We start from the raw sequence: 13488 nt of genomic DNA on the forward strand, positions 1-13488 counted from the left end.
CTTCAATGAGGCACAGGTATTCTTGTTAAAACTTGTATTATAGGATTCAATAAATGGATTTACAAAAATTGTGTATAATGTGGCGACACGACGTCTTGTAGCGATGCGTTCGTAGCGTAAAAGGAAAGTGTCATGGCGGCGCACTCGCCGCTCGCTGTACTCCCCGGCGCGGACACCGGGCCTTTGGCACGGCACTTGCGTTAACAAGCTGGCCCCCTTGGAGCAGGAGCAGCATCCTGGTCCAACGTAATTGGTAGTGGGCAGAGTCTATTCCAAGCTCTGCGTAAAGTTCCTGAAGTTGTTGCTACATCTGCCACCCGGTTGACACCATCAGCGCCAGGGTAGACGGTGGTGACACGGCCCAGCAGCCATCTGTTGGGAGGCAGGCGGTCGTCCTTGATGAGGACCATATCTCCTGGCTGCGGTTGTCCCTTATCTGTGCGCCATTTATTTCGGATCTGCAATTCTGAAACGTACTCCTTGTAATATCTATTCCAGAAATGTGTTTTTAAATACTGTAGCCTTCTGTATCTGGTAAGCGTGTGAAGTGGAGCCTGGTCAACCTGGGGAGCAGGTGGCATAGTTAATGTCCGTCCAATTAAAAAATGCGCTGGTGTGAGTGGAATTAAATCTGATGGATCAGATGAAATTGGAGTGAGAGGTCTAGAATTCAGTATTGCCTCAATCTGAACCAATACAGTGTTCATTTCTTCGTAATCTAGATGAGCCATTGACAAGATGTGATTTAAATGTTTTTTAATTGACTTAACCGACCCTTCTGCTACGCCGTTAAAATGTGGGCTATAGGCCGGGCTAAATTTGAAACTGATTTCATTATCAGCAGCATATGAAGTAATATCTTTAGATTGATTTTTTAGAAACTTAGCTATTTCGTTGCAAGCGCCCACAAAATTAGTTCCATTATCTGAATATATTGTCGCTGGCTTACCTCTGCGAGCAACAAACCGATTTAAGGCTGCAATAAAGCCTTCAGAACTCAAATCGGTTACGAGTTCTATGTGCACTGCTCTCACTGCTAGACAAACAAAAACAGCTATGTATGCTTTCTTTAACTGACAGCCACGACCCTTTCTGTTCGCTATCATGATGGGACCAGCATAATCGACAGCTGTATTACTGAAGGGATAGTCTGCTTGCAATCTTTGTATAGGTAGATTGCCCATGATAGGTTGGTAAGTTTTCCCTGCAAATCTAAGGCAAGATATGCAATCTCGAGTTGTTTTTCTACAAAGATTGCGACCATTAACTATCCAGTATTTATGACGTAATGTTGATAACAACAGCTGTGGTCCAGCATGTAATAGTATTTTGTGATAGTGTGCAACTAATATTTTAGTTATGTGATGTGATGCGTCAAGTAAGATAGGGTGCTTTGTGTTATAGTCGTAGTGTGAGTTTGATAATCTGCCTCCTACTCTTATAACATCTGCCTGATCAATAAATGGATTAAATTTTAAGAGTTTGTCCTTAGGAGACAATGGGCGTTTCTGAAGCAATTGTAAGTATTGTTTGCAATATGAATCACGTTGTACTTGCTTGCATAATACTTGTAAAGCTGAATTGAGCTCTTTGACGGTCAATGGACCTGTCATTTTATTGCTAGTATGTTGACAATTAAAAATGAATCTTTTGGCGTAAGCTACAGTTCTTTGTAATTTACCGAAATCAGAAAAATTCATGAAATAGTTAACGTCATGACCGTGTGATTCATCTGTGGACAAATGACATTGATGTTTAATTTCTGGCAAACTAGTGATGTTTAGATTTTTTGGTTGTGTAGGCAACTGCATGTTTGTTTGGTGTAGGAAGTGGGGACCTCCCCACCACAAAAGTGAAGATTGTAATTGTGATGCATTGAGCCCGCGTGAACCTATGTCCGCCGGGTTCATTTCTGTGGGAATATAATTCCATGAATTAGGATCAGAATTATTAGTAATCTCATGAATTCTATTATAGATAAATTGTTTTAAGTTTAATTTGCATGATTTAAGCCAGCCCAGCACAATAGTTGAGTCACACCAATAAAATTTTGAGTCAATTTTTAAACGTAATGAATTAACTACCTTATCCATTAACCTCGCAGCTAGAAGGGCGCCGCAAAGCTCTAACCTAGGCATAGTAAGCTTATGTTTTAGTGGCGCCACCCTGCTCTTTGAAAGTAGCAGTTGAACTTGTACATTCCCAGTATCGGAGACTGTACGTACATATACACAGGCAGAGTAGGCCTTAATGGAGGCATCGGAAAATGCGTGTAATTCGACCTTAATGTATGAATCACACAACACTCTACGAGGTATTTCAATTTTAGTAATTTCTGGTAAGTGTTCAATAAAATCATGCCATTGTGACTCAACTTCTGCGGGTAACTGGTCATCCCATGTGATGTTTTTAGCCCACAGTGTTTGTAGAATGAGTTTTGCCTGTAACATGCAAGGATTAATTAAACCAAGCGGATCGAACACTTGGGCAATAGTGGATAGAATTGTGCGTTTGTTTATGTGTTTATTTTTTGAAGTATTATTTACTGAGAATAGTAATGTGTCTTTCTTACAGGTCCAGAGTAAACCTAATGTTTTTGCACGATCAACCTTGTTTAGGTTTGCTACATCATCTGGTTTAGTGATTTCACTAGAGGTAATTTCATCAACAATAGACGGTTTATTAGACCGCCATTTGCGTAAATGGAAATGAGCGCCCTCTAACACTTGAATGACGCCTTTACATCTTTGTATTAATGTGTTTTCATCGTCATGGCCCGCGACATAGTCGTCTACGTAAAAGTCGTGTAAAATTGATTCACGTACATCTTTATCAGTGCATTCTTGGCCCAACTGAACTAGGCATCTAGTTGCTAAATACGGGGCTGACGCCATTCCGTATGTGATAGTATTTAACTTGTATTGTTTGATTGGCTGGCTAGAATCTGATCGCCAAAATATTTGTTGTAAACATCTTTGAGTATTATTTACATAGGCCTGCCGAAACATCTTCTCTATGTCTGACGTCACTACAAACTTATACTGTCGGAACCGAATTAATATGCTAAGTAAATCGTCTTGTACAGTTGGCCCAATATGCTGAATGTCGTTCAATGACTTGCCCGTGCTTGTCACGGCTGAACAGTCAAAGACGGTGCGTAATTTTGTGGTGGAACTATCCTCCCGCAGCACACCGTGGTGTGGCATGAAGTATGAAATGCTATCGCTATGTGGAGTTGTGTTTTCTGACATGTGACCTAGAGCTAAATATTCATCAAGAAATTGTGTGTATTTTTCTTTGAACTCTGGATTGCGTTTGAATTTACGTTCCAAAGCTTGAAACCGTATTAAAGCTTGCTGCTTGGAGTCGCCTAAAGATTCAGGTGATTCCTTGAATGGTATTGTGACAATGAATTTGCCATCTGGGTGGCGCTTCGTAGTTGTTTTAAATATTTGTTCACACTCACTCTCACCCTTAGTATGGACTTGTTGAGTAGTGGGAACTGATTCTGTTTCAAAAAACTTGTCTAATTTCTCTTCGATATTGTTTAAAAAGTGGCAATGGACTGTATGTGATTGGTTGATATTATTGTTAGATTTATTTGATTGTACTGAGCCTGTGACGAGCCACCCTAATGTTGTTTCAATCAAGGTTGGCTTGTTTTTACCCAGGGAAATGTGATTATTTAGGAGGACATCCCAAAAGATGTCCGCTCCAAGCAACATCTGCACCTCTGACGGGGTTGAGAAATTTGGATCCGCGAGGTGGATGCGAGGGGGAATGGTAAAGGAATTGCAATTAATTTGTGATGTAGGTATCAACTGGGTGATATGTGGCACAACGAAACAATTGATGTCAGTTGTGTAACCACTGGTTGTGAGTGACGATATAGTGACGTCACATCTTTGTGTAATTTCTGAGGATTGATTGTTCAATCCTTGTACTAATAGAGAAGTGGAATAACTGGGTATCCCTAATTGAACTCGCAATGTTTCTGTGATGAAACTAGATGTGCTTCCATTGTCAAGTAGCGCACGAACCTTGTATGTGTGACCATGCAAATCTTGTATATTAATCACTGCAGTGGATAAGAGTACTTGACAGTGGTGTATTGATGAGAGTGTGACACTGCTTGATTGTGTTTGTGTTTGTTCCTGTACTGTGGGTAAAACTACACAACCTTCTGATGAAGTTGAAGCCGTAGGAACAGTAGTATTATTGTGTAACATTGTGTTATGACGCTGCGTACAGAGCCTGCAGGAACTAAGCTTACAACGCTGCTCATCATGTCCTGAACGCAAGCAATTTGTGCATAAATTTAATTGTTTGACTTGTTCAATGCGTGTCTCAATCGGCATTGATTTGAACTTTGTACATTGGTAAATAGTGTGATGACCCTTGCACACAGGACACTTAAAGTGCGCTTGCCTTTGTGTTTGGCTAACTAGGAATGTCTTAGGACGATTGTGAGTGATATCGCCTTGTCTACGCTGTGTCTGTTGCTGTTTTTTGTGTGTAGTTGATTCTTCCACGGTTTCTAGTATGTCAGCACGATTTTTTAGAAATGTATTGAAATCATGTAAAGTGGGTAGGTGTGTAATGTTGTTACGTTCCTTTTCCCAATCACGTATTGTAGATGGATCTAACTTACTAGTCACCATGTGTATAATAATCATGTCCCAATGTTCAGTAGGTAACTTTAATGTTTTTAAAGCCCTCAAGTTTTTATTGACTGAATCTATTGTGTTTCTTAAGGCCCTTGAAGATTCTTCAACTACTGGTTGTATATTAAATAATTCTTGTATGTGATTGTTAATTAAAATTCGATCGTTGTGATATCTATTGCATAGTAATTCCCATGCAACATCATAGTTATCCGCAGAGAATTCTAATGATTTAATAATTAAAGCTGCATTATCCTTTAACGAATTTCGCAAATAATGAAATTTATGAATTTTGGGTATAGTTGTGTTGTCGTGTATAAGTGATTTGTAAGTGTCGTGGAATTCTAGCCACTCCTGATAGCGTCCAGAGAAGATCGGCAATTTGATAGTAGGTAATTTAATGTTTGGCCCACCCGGCTTTCCAGCGCTGTCACTAGAACCCGTCACCGATCCGGTCTCCTGCTCTGCAGAGGCAGCACTCAACAGCTCCTGTGCAACAGCCACGCAGCCGAAGTAGCTTGTTTCAAATATCTCCCGTTCCTTGTGCTCTTCACCTGGAATTTCCACAAGACTTTCAATGTCCGTTTGATTAGCATCAAACTCACTGTATAATTCCATTATTTTGTTTAGACGAGCTGTTGTTTCGAGAACTTGTACTTTATTTATAAGTTTATTAGGCAAAAATGATTCTATGTATGATTTAAATATGGTAAGCTTTGCTTTATGACTAGCTCTGGTTTTCTTTAACGATTTAAGATCCATTGTGCAAACAAGTCAATAAGTGCAATGAAACCAGTCTCAAACAGCCCAGCTGAAAGCAAATGATCATAACCCGCGATGAATTGAGTATAGTGAAAGAATAATGTTGTGCAATACTTAAATTTTTGATATAGCAGGCAAGAAAGTGTTTGCAGGCAAGCAGCGGCAGAAACTGTGCGAAGCAGAGAGGGTGGGTATGTATGACGCGTGCGTCGCGAGTCACGTAGGCCGCGCGCTGTGGACTTGACCGCCCTCCGATCCGCTGGAATGTTGAAAACTGTTAGAAATTTACAATGGCTTGCACTGCATTGGCACAAACTGACACAACACAGTAAATCAGACCTCTGAAAAGGAAATTCACTAGCACATGATTGCGATGTATGGAAATTGTCTACGTGAAATTTTTTGGAAATGAAATGTTCTTGGAAATAAGTCGGCACACTATTACAATTAAATCAGTGCATGTGCACCGTTTACATTCATCTAGGTTATACTAGATGACGCAATATTGGACGTGGATATTTCTCTGTTGAGAAAGTGGAAATGGTTTTTGCCAGTACCAGGCATTAATTGACAGCGCTATTTTAAATGATTGGAACGGACTCACTTATACCACACAGCAAACCCTTCCTGGCTTTTTTTTTCTCGATTCATCCTTGGAAACTCTTCAAGGGTTCTTAGTTGAATACAGCAGAACAGCACAGCGATTTTCTCAATTGTGTCCCAGCTAGCACCAGATGAGTCTCGCCTTGTTCGTGATGCGCCACGTGTCAACCTGTGCCCGTGGAACTCCTCGTTAACCCTCCGCCTTGTCTTGCAATGTCGTAATAATTTCCCAAAGCGGCAAGGATCCGGCTCGAAACTTGAGTATTCTTCAATGAGGCACAGGTATTCTTGTTAAAACTTGTATTATAGGATTCAATAAATGGATTTACAAAAATTGTGTATAATGTGGCGACACGACGTCTTGTAGCGATGCGTTCGTAGCGTAAAAGGAAAGTGTCATGGCGGCGCACTCGCCGCTCGCTGTACTCCCCGGCGCGGACACCGGGCCTTTGGCACGGCACTTGCGTTAACACTAACTCATATGTTCAATAGTTATATTCAATAGGTATCAATAGTTGATTGATGAAAAACAAGTATATCTGTGTTTTAGAAGACATATCACTTGTAAAACCTATAACATAGTCGAGATAAGGCTAGGCAGATGATAATACTCGTTGGTCATTTTGTTACAAGATAACCGACTGATAATTTCGCCTCGTCCCACACAGCCGAAATAGCTCAGTTGGGAGAGCGTTAGACTGAAGATCTAAAGGTCCCCGGTTCAATCCCGGGTTTCGGCAGGCCTTTCTTTTTGCATATTTTTTTTCATTTTATAACACAAGTATTCAAGAATATAGGAATTTTAATAACTTCTACGAAATTATTTACCCAAGTTGTACGAGTAACTCGTTTTAATTGAATCATTCGCCGTGAGTTGCAGAAAGATCCATCTTTTTTTTTATTTAAACTTTAACTTTAACTTTAATGGATCTTTCTACATCTGTCTGCGATTTTCACAGGAAGGTATTGTTGTTAAAGTCTCCACAAAACACACTTACTAAAATTACACAAATGCATGAGCGTGTGCACGACGCTATACAGCACAATGAGAACCCCAGTCAGCTTATGCAGATAGATGTGCTGGTCTAGAGGCAGCACGGAGCTGCACCCTCGCACGCGGAGCTCCGTGATGCACTGCCGCAGCATCAGGACCAGCACCCAGGCGCACGTGAAGTTTAGGCATTGACCTGGAAGAGTTGGTAGTTAGTTAAAGAGGGTTGAGTCACAGATTGTGAGGGTGAGGAATTCTTGCTAACTATCCAAAGAAAGTAAGAAAGACAAAATATTTTATTGGCACAGTGCAAAATCAAATTAAAATTACAACAAGAAAGGACACAGATAATAAAATAACTGACAAAATTTTGGTAACAAGGTCACAGTACTGTGTACAGCATATAGTCAAGTGACCAGATTGTACTGGCCTTCTGACGCTAGTTTTCAGCTACAACCCACGAGTGGCAAATTCGCTCAAAATTATAAAAAAATATTACTGCTACCGTTAGAAATAAACTTCTTTTACAAAGTGGTTATTATTTACCAAGGATATCGTCCATTTGGGTCCAAAATCAAAAATACCGGTCAACAAAAAAATGCCGTTTTCTGATAGAACACGTCCCCACGTCCAAAATTAAAAAACACATAAAATCCAACTCACCACAAGCCCTAGCGAAGATCACGAACCCATTAGCGTTTCTATACTCCACACATCTCGCGAGGAACAGCCCCACATTGACAAGAGTGAAGAGTGCCAGGTATGTGAGGAAGACATAGTTATTCCGCAGGTACGGGAGAGAGAGCTGGTAGGGCTTCAGCTTGCGGAGACGCTGGTGGAAGGAGAGGGGACGAGGGTCTTGCTTCGGAGGGACCAGCCAGCGGTCTATACTGTGGAAAGTAATAAGCATCGATTAAGATAATTGTGACTACCTATGACTTGAAAACAATTTTGTAAAAGAGGTAGATCAATAGATGTGCAATGAGAAATTATACAAATAGATATGTGTTAGATCTTCCATGTCATGTTTTTTGGTCTTCATTAGTTTATTATGACTGTTATCTGTCTCTTGAGGTTTTACAAACTTGTGATTTATCATACAACACATAGTGAAATGGTCTTGAACCTTAGCATGATGTTAACACAACACTAGAGCTATTTAAAACGTATTTAAGTAGGTACGTAAAATTGTGTTACTTCCCTTTGTTGATTGATGCTCCAACAACTCTCCATTTATGTCAAAATGTTTCTTAATAAAAAAATAAAAAAATAAAATAATCTGCGCCCGATACCGCGTCTTACCTTATCGACAAATTCTCAAGTAACCCCTCATGATTCTCCAGCTGCTTCTTCAGCGCCTCATAAGTGATGGCTCCTCGTTTCTCCGTGTCAGCGTCCTCGAACATGGCAGTGGTGAGGTCGAGGAGTTGGGAGTCGCTGAACTGCATGCCGTTCTCCTCCATGCAGGCGCGCATCACGTGCTGGAGTTCACGGTGCTGGATGAGGCCGTCACCTGGAGTGATGGAAGATTTCTTTTATGTACATTCGTTCGGTAAATAAATTAGGTGTATGATGTTGTATGTACAATTAGAAGAAATGTAGATTCTTTGCGTAACTTAGGGCTCTTATTGTTTTGTCGTATAAAAAAAAACAATGTAATTTTAACATTATTGTAATGACTGAATACTGTTTATATATCATGTTATGGTTAAATACTAAACAAATTCAAATTTTGTAATACCATTCATGTAACTGTATTCTTGTGCAATAAATTCTTTGGCCTTTGCGTCCTATTGACCTTGTTATATTCATCTTTATGAATTTAATTATCCACATAAGAGAACTATGTACCTGATAACTTGCTTTACTTAATTAAAGTTGCAGTAATTACATTCAACTGCAGTAACAGTGGTTTAGTGTTTTAAACACAAGCGTCTCAACGAGTATCCAGTAGTACGTACGAGTATCCAGATTCAATTCTAGGTCGGGAGAAAGGTGAAGGAAAAATCTTGATGAAACCTAGATTTAAATATAAAACCACTAATCCATATTGAGAAACGCGAAACATTAATTAAAATTCATTTCTTTATAAGAAGTCTTTACCCTGCAATGGCAGAACCAAGAGGCTATGCCTAAAGTAAAACGTACCATCCAAATCGTACACCTTGAACAAGAATCGTATCTTGTCCTCCGGCGTCTGCCCTGCGAAGCGATGCACGGCGGCGATGAACTCGTGCAGCGAGATGGCGCCCGAGTCATCCTCGTCAAAGATTTGGAATACCCGCTCTGTGAAGAATGGCTGGAAACCAGTAGTTACTTATTAGTAACATTTGATACAAAGGTGAAGGAATGAGCAGTTATAATGAAAGACAAAATAAATAAGTCTGAGTTTGATGATATCATGAGATATAAATAATGTGTTCAAATCGCGAAAGTTTAAAAACCTTGAAGAAAAATACTAGAAAATATATAAAAACTTATTGGCATAAAAAGTTAGTATACCTATTTAACTCATAGGCACAGGCAAGTTGGTTGAAAGATGACGAGGTAAATAAAAATCACTGCAGCAGAAAGCGAGTTAATATATCGCACAGTGGGTTACTTATCTCGGTCCTGACAGTTTTTAGCTTAATATAAAAAACATATCCTAACAAAGTTGAGAACCTCGTGTCTTTGAAGTCGGTTAAAGAACTGGCATCAGTTAACCCTTCATGTTACAATAATACTCACGTTCTTAGAGACAACAATCTTCTGGAACTGTTCCCTGGTGATCTCCTTCTCATTGCCGACTGTCTGACGGAACAACTCCTCTAGCCGGTCCACGCTGTGTTTGTCGAAGCCCACTCGTGGTCTGAAACGAAAATAAACATTTAAAATACACAAAGACCAGTAATATATGTACAAACTTCTTGGTCATATCACATTTCTTATTTTTAATGTCAAATAAAATCTGCCACGACGGGTTTCGGTTTTGTTTCTGTCTGTCAAAATATTCTTCTCGCACGCGGTCCTTCGCGCGATATAAAAAACTTAAAAAATCTCTCGCTCGTGCCGGCCGCTAGTGCCCGTATCACCCAAACCCGAGGAAAGGCTCTACCGAAGAAAGTGCGGAGGAAGTTTCCCGCTGTCCGGCAGATCCTTCCCCGTCCACTTCCCAGGTAAGTTTGTCTTTTTTACTCATTTAGAGAGATTGCAGCAACTTCTACAGCGAGAACTGTTTACTATAAGCTGTGCATTGACCGGGAAACTGGTTTGAGGAGGTCAGATAGGCAGTCGCTCCATATAAAACACTGGTACACAGCTGTATGCGGTAACACTAGAAGTCGACCCCAACATAGTTGGGAAAAGGCTCGGTAGATGATGATGTTGCATGGCTTGCCAATTAACTTAGGAAATCTTACAAACCAACGCATTAAGTCATAGAATAAAATAACGAAAGTTAGTAAAATAGATACCTGCTACTGGTAACTGTAGACAAGAACTCCATGATTTCGTCAGCAGTCGCGTACCCATCACCATCCGTGTCCACTACTTTGAATAACTTGTTCGTCACCTAAAAATATTATTTGTACAAACCACTTTATCACAAGACTTCAAGAATAATAACAGTGGAATATCGAGGGTGGATCATAGTTTCTTAATTCTCAAAATAAAAGTGGGTAACCTTATAGAACACATATTTATAAAACAACGCCCTCTTGTGAGGAGTTATGTAAATGTATTGAATGGTATGGGGACGCTAGTCGTTACTAGATGGCGCTGCAATCAACTTTGTTATACTTACAACTTTATTTTTCAAGATAATCTGAAATGTGTCTAATGTTATTACTCCATTGCCGCATAAAACATAAGCCACACTTTCCACTTGTTCCACGAAGTCTATCTGTTTGTCATCTCTGAAAAAATCAATACAACGTTAGTCATCAATGGCCTTTTCCATCTATAAAAAATGATTTAAGCTGCATTCGTGTCAAGTTCTTTGGTTTTAGCACTTATAGTAATACTATTCGACGCTAGATGGCGCTGAACACTGAATGCCATATTATTTTTTATTTTTTAATGCAATATTTATAACATCTTCAGTAATTCTAAAACTTTTAATAATAAACTTACGTGAGTCTTTCCTTCAAGTATTCGAGCCAGTCATCTTGTACTAAGTGATTCGTAGCATCCGCGTCGAACAGTCGAAATATTCGCTCCAACAGATCCTGTAACAAATGAACAATCCATTGTAGGTAGATTACATTTTAGAGTAAAGAATAAAACTCAAGGGTCACTGGAACTCGCAAGTAGAAATTATTCTTAAATTGTAAAGTTTTACAATAGCCTTGGCTATGTAATACATGCCTAACATGTTAACCTTTCATTATTTTGATAACAATACATTTTTATACAGAAACGCGTCTAATCATTTTATATTTTCGTGACGGAAAAATAAGTGAAATATCATCCGAATTCAGAACCTCCTCCTCCTTTTTGCAGGTCGGTTATAAAAACCTACTTATAAAATTTTAACAACCATTTCTTTTATTACTATTATCTATCTAGCCACGTTAAAATGGCGATGACTGGTTTTATAAGACATCTTTACCTAGTAGGTTCAAGAAATCATAAACCATATTTTTTTTCTTTATCTACTAATAAATAAAATACCAACAGGTGTCCAGTGTGCAGTCCTCCTTCATCATCGCGTCAACGGCTTATTCGATTTGCTTCCAATTAAGATGATTGCAATCGATTTGAATCGATTCGATGTGACGTGCCCGTGTCGAGCGCTCGATAAGTTCAGCGATCAAATTATATGAATCGAGTTGTGAGTTTAAATCATAATTAGTGTCAGTTAGTGCGTACGGCTTTCTTGCTTCGAGTTATGCAATTATTTGGAACCTTATAGAAAACTATATTATTTGGAATTGTACACATAACGATCAACCTGCTTTTATAGAAATAATATCTAGACATTTTTGTGAACTTATTTCTTGAAGAGCATGCAATGAGAGATTTGTAGAAAGTTTCACAGATTACTCCAAATTGTAAAAATTAGAGAAGCAGCCCGTTTGAAAATTGGTTATTGATGAATGCCATCCTGTAGGACTATAATAGTGAGGTAATAGAGAGTGCACTTGTGTCCGCCTTATAATAACATTGTCCTGCGCAGCTGGCCGATCTCGATAGAGAGGACAGTCGCAGGGCCGACAAGCGGTCTAGTCTAGACGTCCAACAAGAGAAGAACGACTATCTTACGCACTTTGTAATGTAATTCCTTGAATCAAATTTGTATTGGTACTACTATTTATTTACTAGTATATTTGTATTGATTCAAGAAATTGGTACCAACAGTTAATCAACAGTCTTACTGCACCAAATGCCTACCTACTACGTAAGCCCAACATACACATAAACTTGTCAGCCCAACCCTACATGAAAGGCCGTGGGTGTTATATTAGGCATATTTAAGCCTATTAAACTATCTAATGCCACGATTATGCCGTCTCCAACAAGATAAGCTTGTCTATGGTCACGGAGCGAGGGGGCGTCACTAAGACGTCAGTTTGACAGTGAGACGGCGGTCAGAGTTGACAGTGAAGCGGTAATTAACGCCTTTAATGGTTTATTAAGTTGTTTGTTGTGTGTTTTTGAAATTGGTTATAGGTCAAAGTAAACAAAAAATATTGCAGAAAAGATGCATGTAAAATTCAAAGAAATCCTTTTATAATTAAGATGTTTCATTTTGGCCTCGTGAAACTGTGTAGGTATAAAAACTATGGTCCAAGTCATAAGAAATCTTGCCAGATTTTAGTATCCAAAATGTAATATAACTCTGACTGTCAATGAACGTAGCAGGAAGATTTAATGCGGATTTAAAACCTTAACTTTAATATAAAGCAATTAATTAATTGAAAGAATGAATTAATTCGTAAATAGCATTATTTCAGTGCGTTCGTACAGACCTTATAATAATGTTCCCACATGAGAATGAGGCGATAAATAGACTACTACATGTACACACCCAGCAGTAACTGCTTAGAAGTCACGACTTCGAAGTATTACAAGTTCGATACCACTTTACCTACAGCCATTTCATGTCAAATTATCAAAAGCTTTTTTAGAGGACATAGCCGCGGGTCGATCGATCATCACAACGCTTGGCACGGTTGATCAGTGAATAGGTGACCATTTTAACATGACGAATTCCTTCGTGACTAATTGGTGAGTCTCAGCTGTCATTTTAAAATCTTTGGTAGTTGTTACGGATAGTCAGAAGCCAGAAAGTCTGAACGTCAAATGGATACGCATGACTTCAGAAAGGCTAAGTTATTAGGCAAGAACTTTTCGACACCCTCGCAGATACCTATAAGATGAATTTCTATGGATACCCTTAAGCGTAGAGCGTGATGTATCAAAGCATTATGATCACACGTTGTTTATCAGTAGCCCATTAATCTCCGCCAATATATCACGTAATAT

At 39.2% G+C, this 13488-nt stretch overlaps 2 protein-coding genes and 1 non-coding gene across 4 annotated transcripts in view; 1 reads left to right on the forward strand and 2 right to left on the reverse strand.

The window, feature by feature from the left end:
- The window catches only part of LOC124642364 (NADPH oxidase 5), a 62370-nt gene that overhangs the window by 8842 nt on the left and 40040 nt on the right, over positions 1-13488 (reverse strand). For both annotated transcript variants that reach the window (XM_047180760.1, XM_047180761.1), the window contains 8 exons: positions 11134-11228; positions 10805-10916; positions 10476-10573; positions 9751-9871; positions 9169-9319; positions 8323-8533; positions 7684-7910; positions 7028-7216 (listed from right to left, as the gene is read on the reverse strand). In XM_047180760.1, the coding sequence (XP_047036716.1) occupies positions 7028-7216; positions 7684-7910; positions 8323-8533; positions 9169-9319; positions 9751-9871; positions 10476-10573; positions 10805-10916; positions 11134-11228 (1204 nt within the window). The remainder of the gene's footprint in view (positions 1-7027; positions 7217-7683; positions 7911-8322; positions 8534-9168; positions 9320-9750; positions 9872-10475; positions 10574-10804; positions 10917-11133; positions 11229-13488) is intronic.
- On the reverse strand, positions 20-6474 carry LOC124642365. The gene is made up of 2 exons (XM_047180763.1): positions 5078-6474; positions 20-466 (listed from the first exon to the last, which is right to left on the reverse strand). Exons 1-2 carry the CDS (start codon positions 5424-5426, stop codon positions 201-203), a joined length of 615 nt encoding a protein of 204 aa, XP_047036719.1. The 5' UTR covers positions 5427-6474; the 3' UTR covers positions 20-200.
- On the forward strand, positions 6697-6769 carry Trnaf-gaa. Its single transcript has one exon. It is a non-coding gene; the product is annotated as a tRNA-Phe (tRNA).

Source organism: Helicoverpa zea, chromosome 24 (genome assembly GCF_022581195.2).
Source record: "Helicoverpa zea isolate HzStark_Cry1AcR chromosome 24, ilHelZeax1.1, whole genome shotgun sequence".
NCBI lineage: Eukaryota > Metazoa > Arthropoda > Insecta > Lepidoptera > Noctuidae > Helicoverpa > Helicoverpa zea.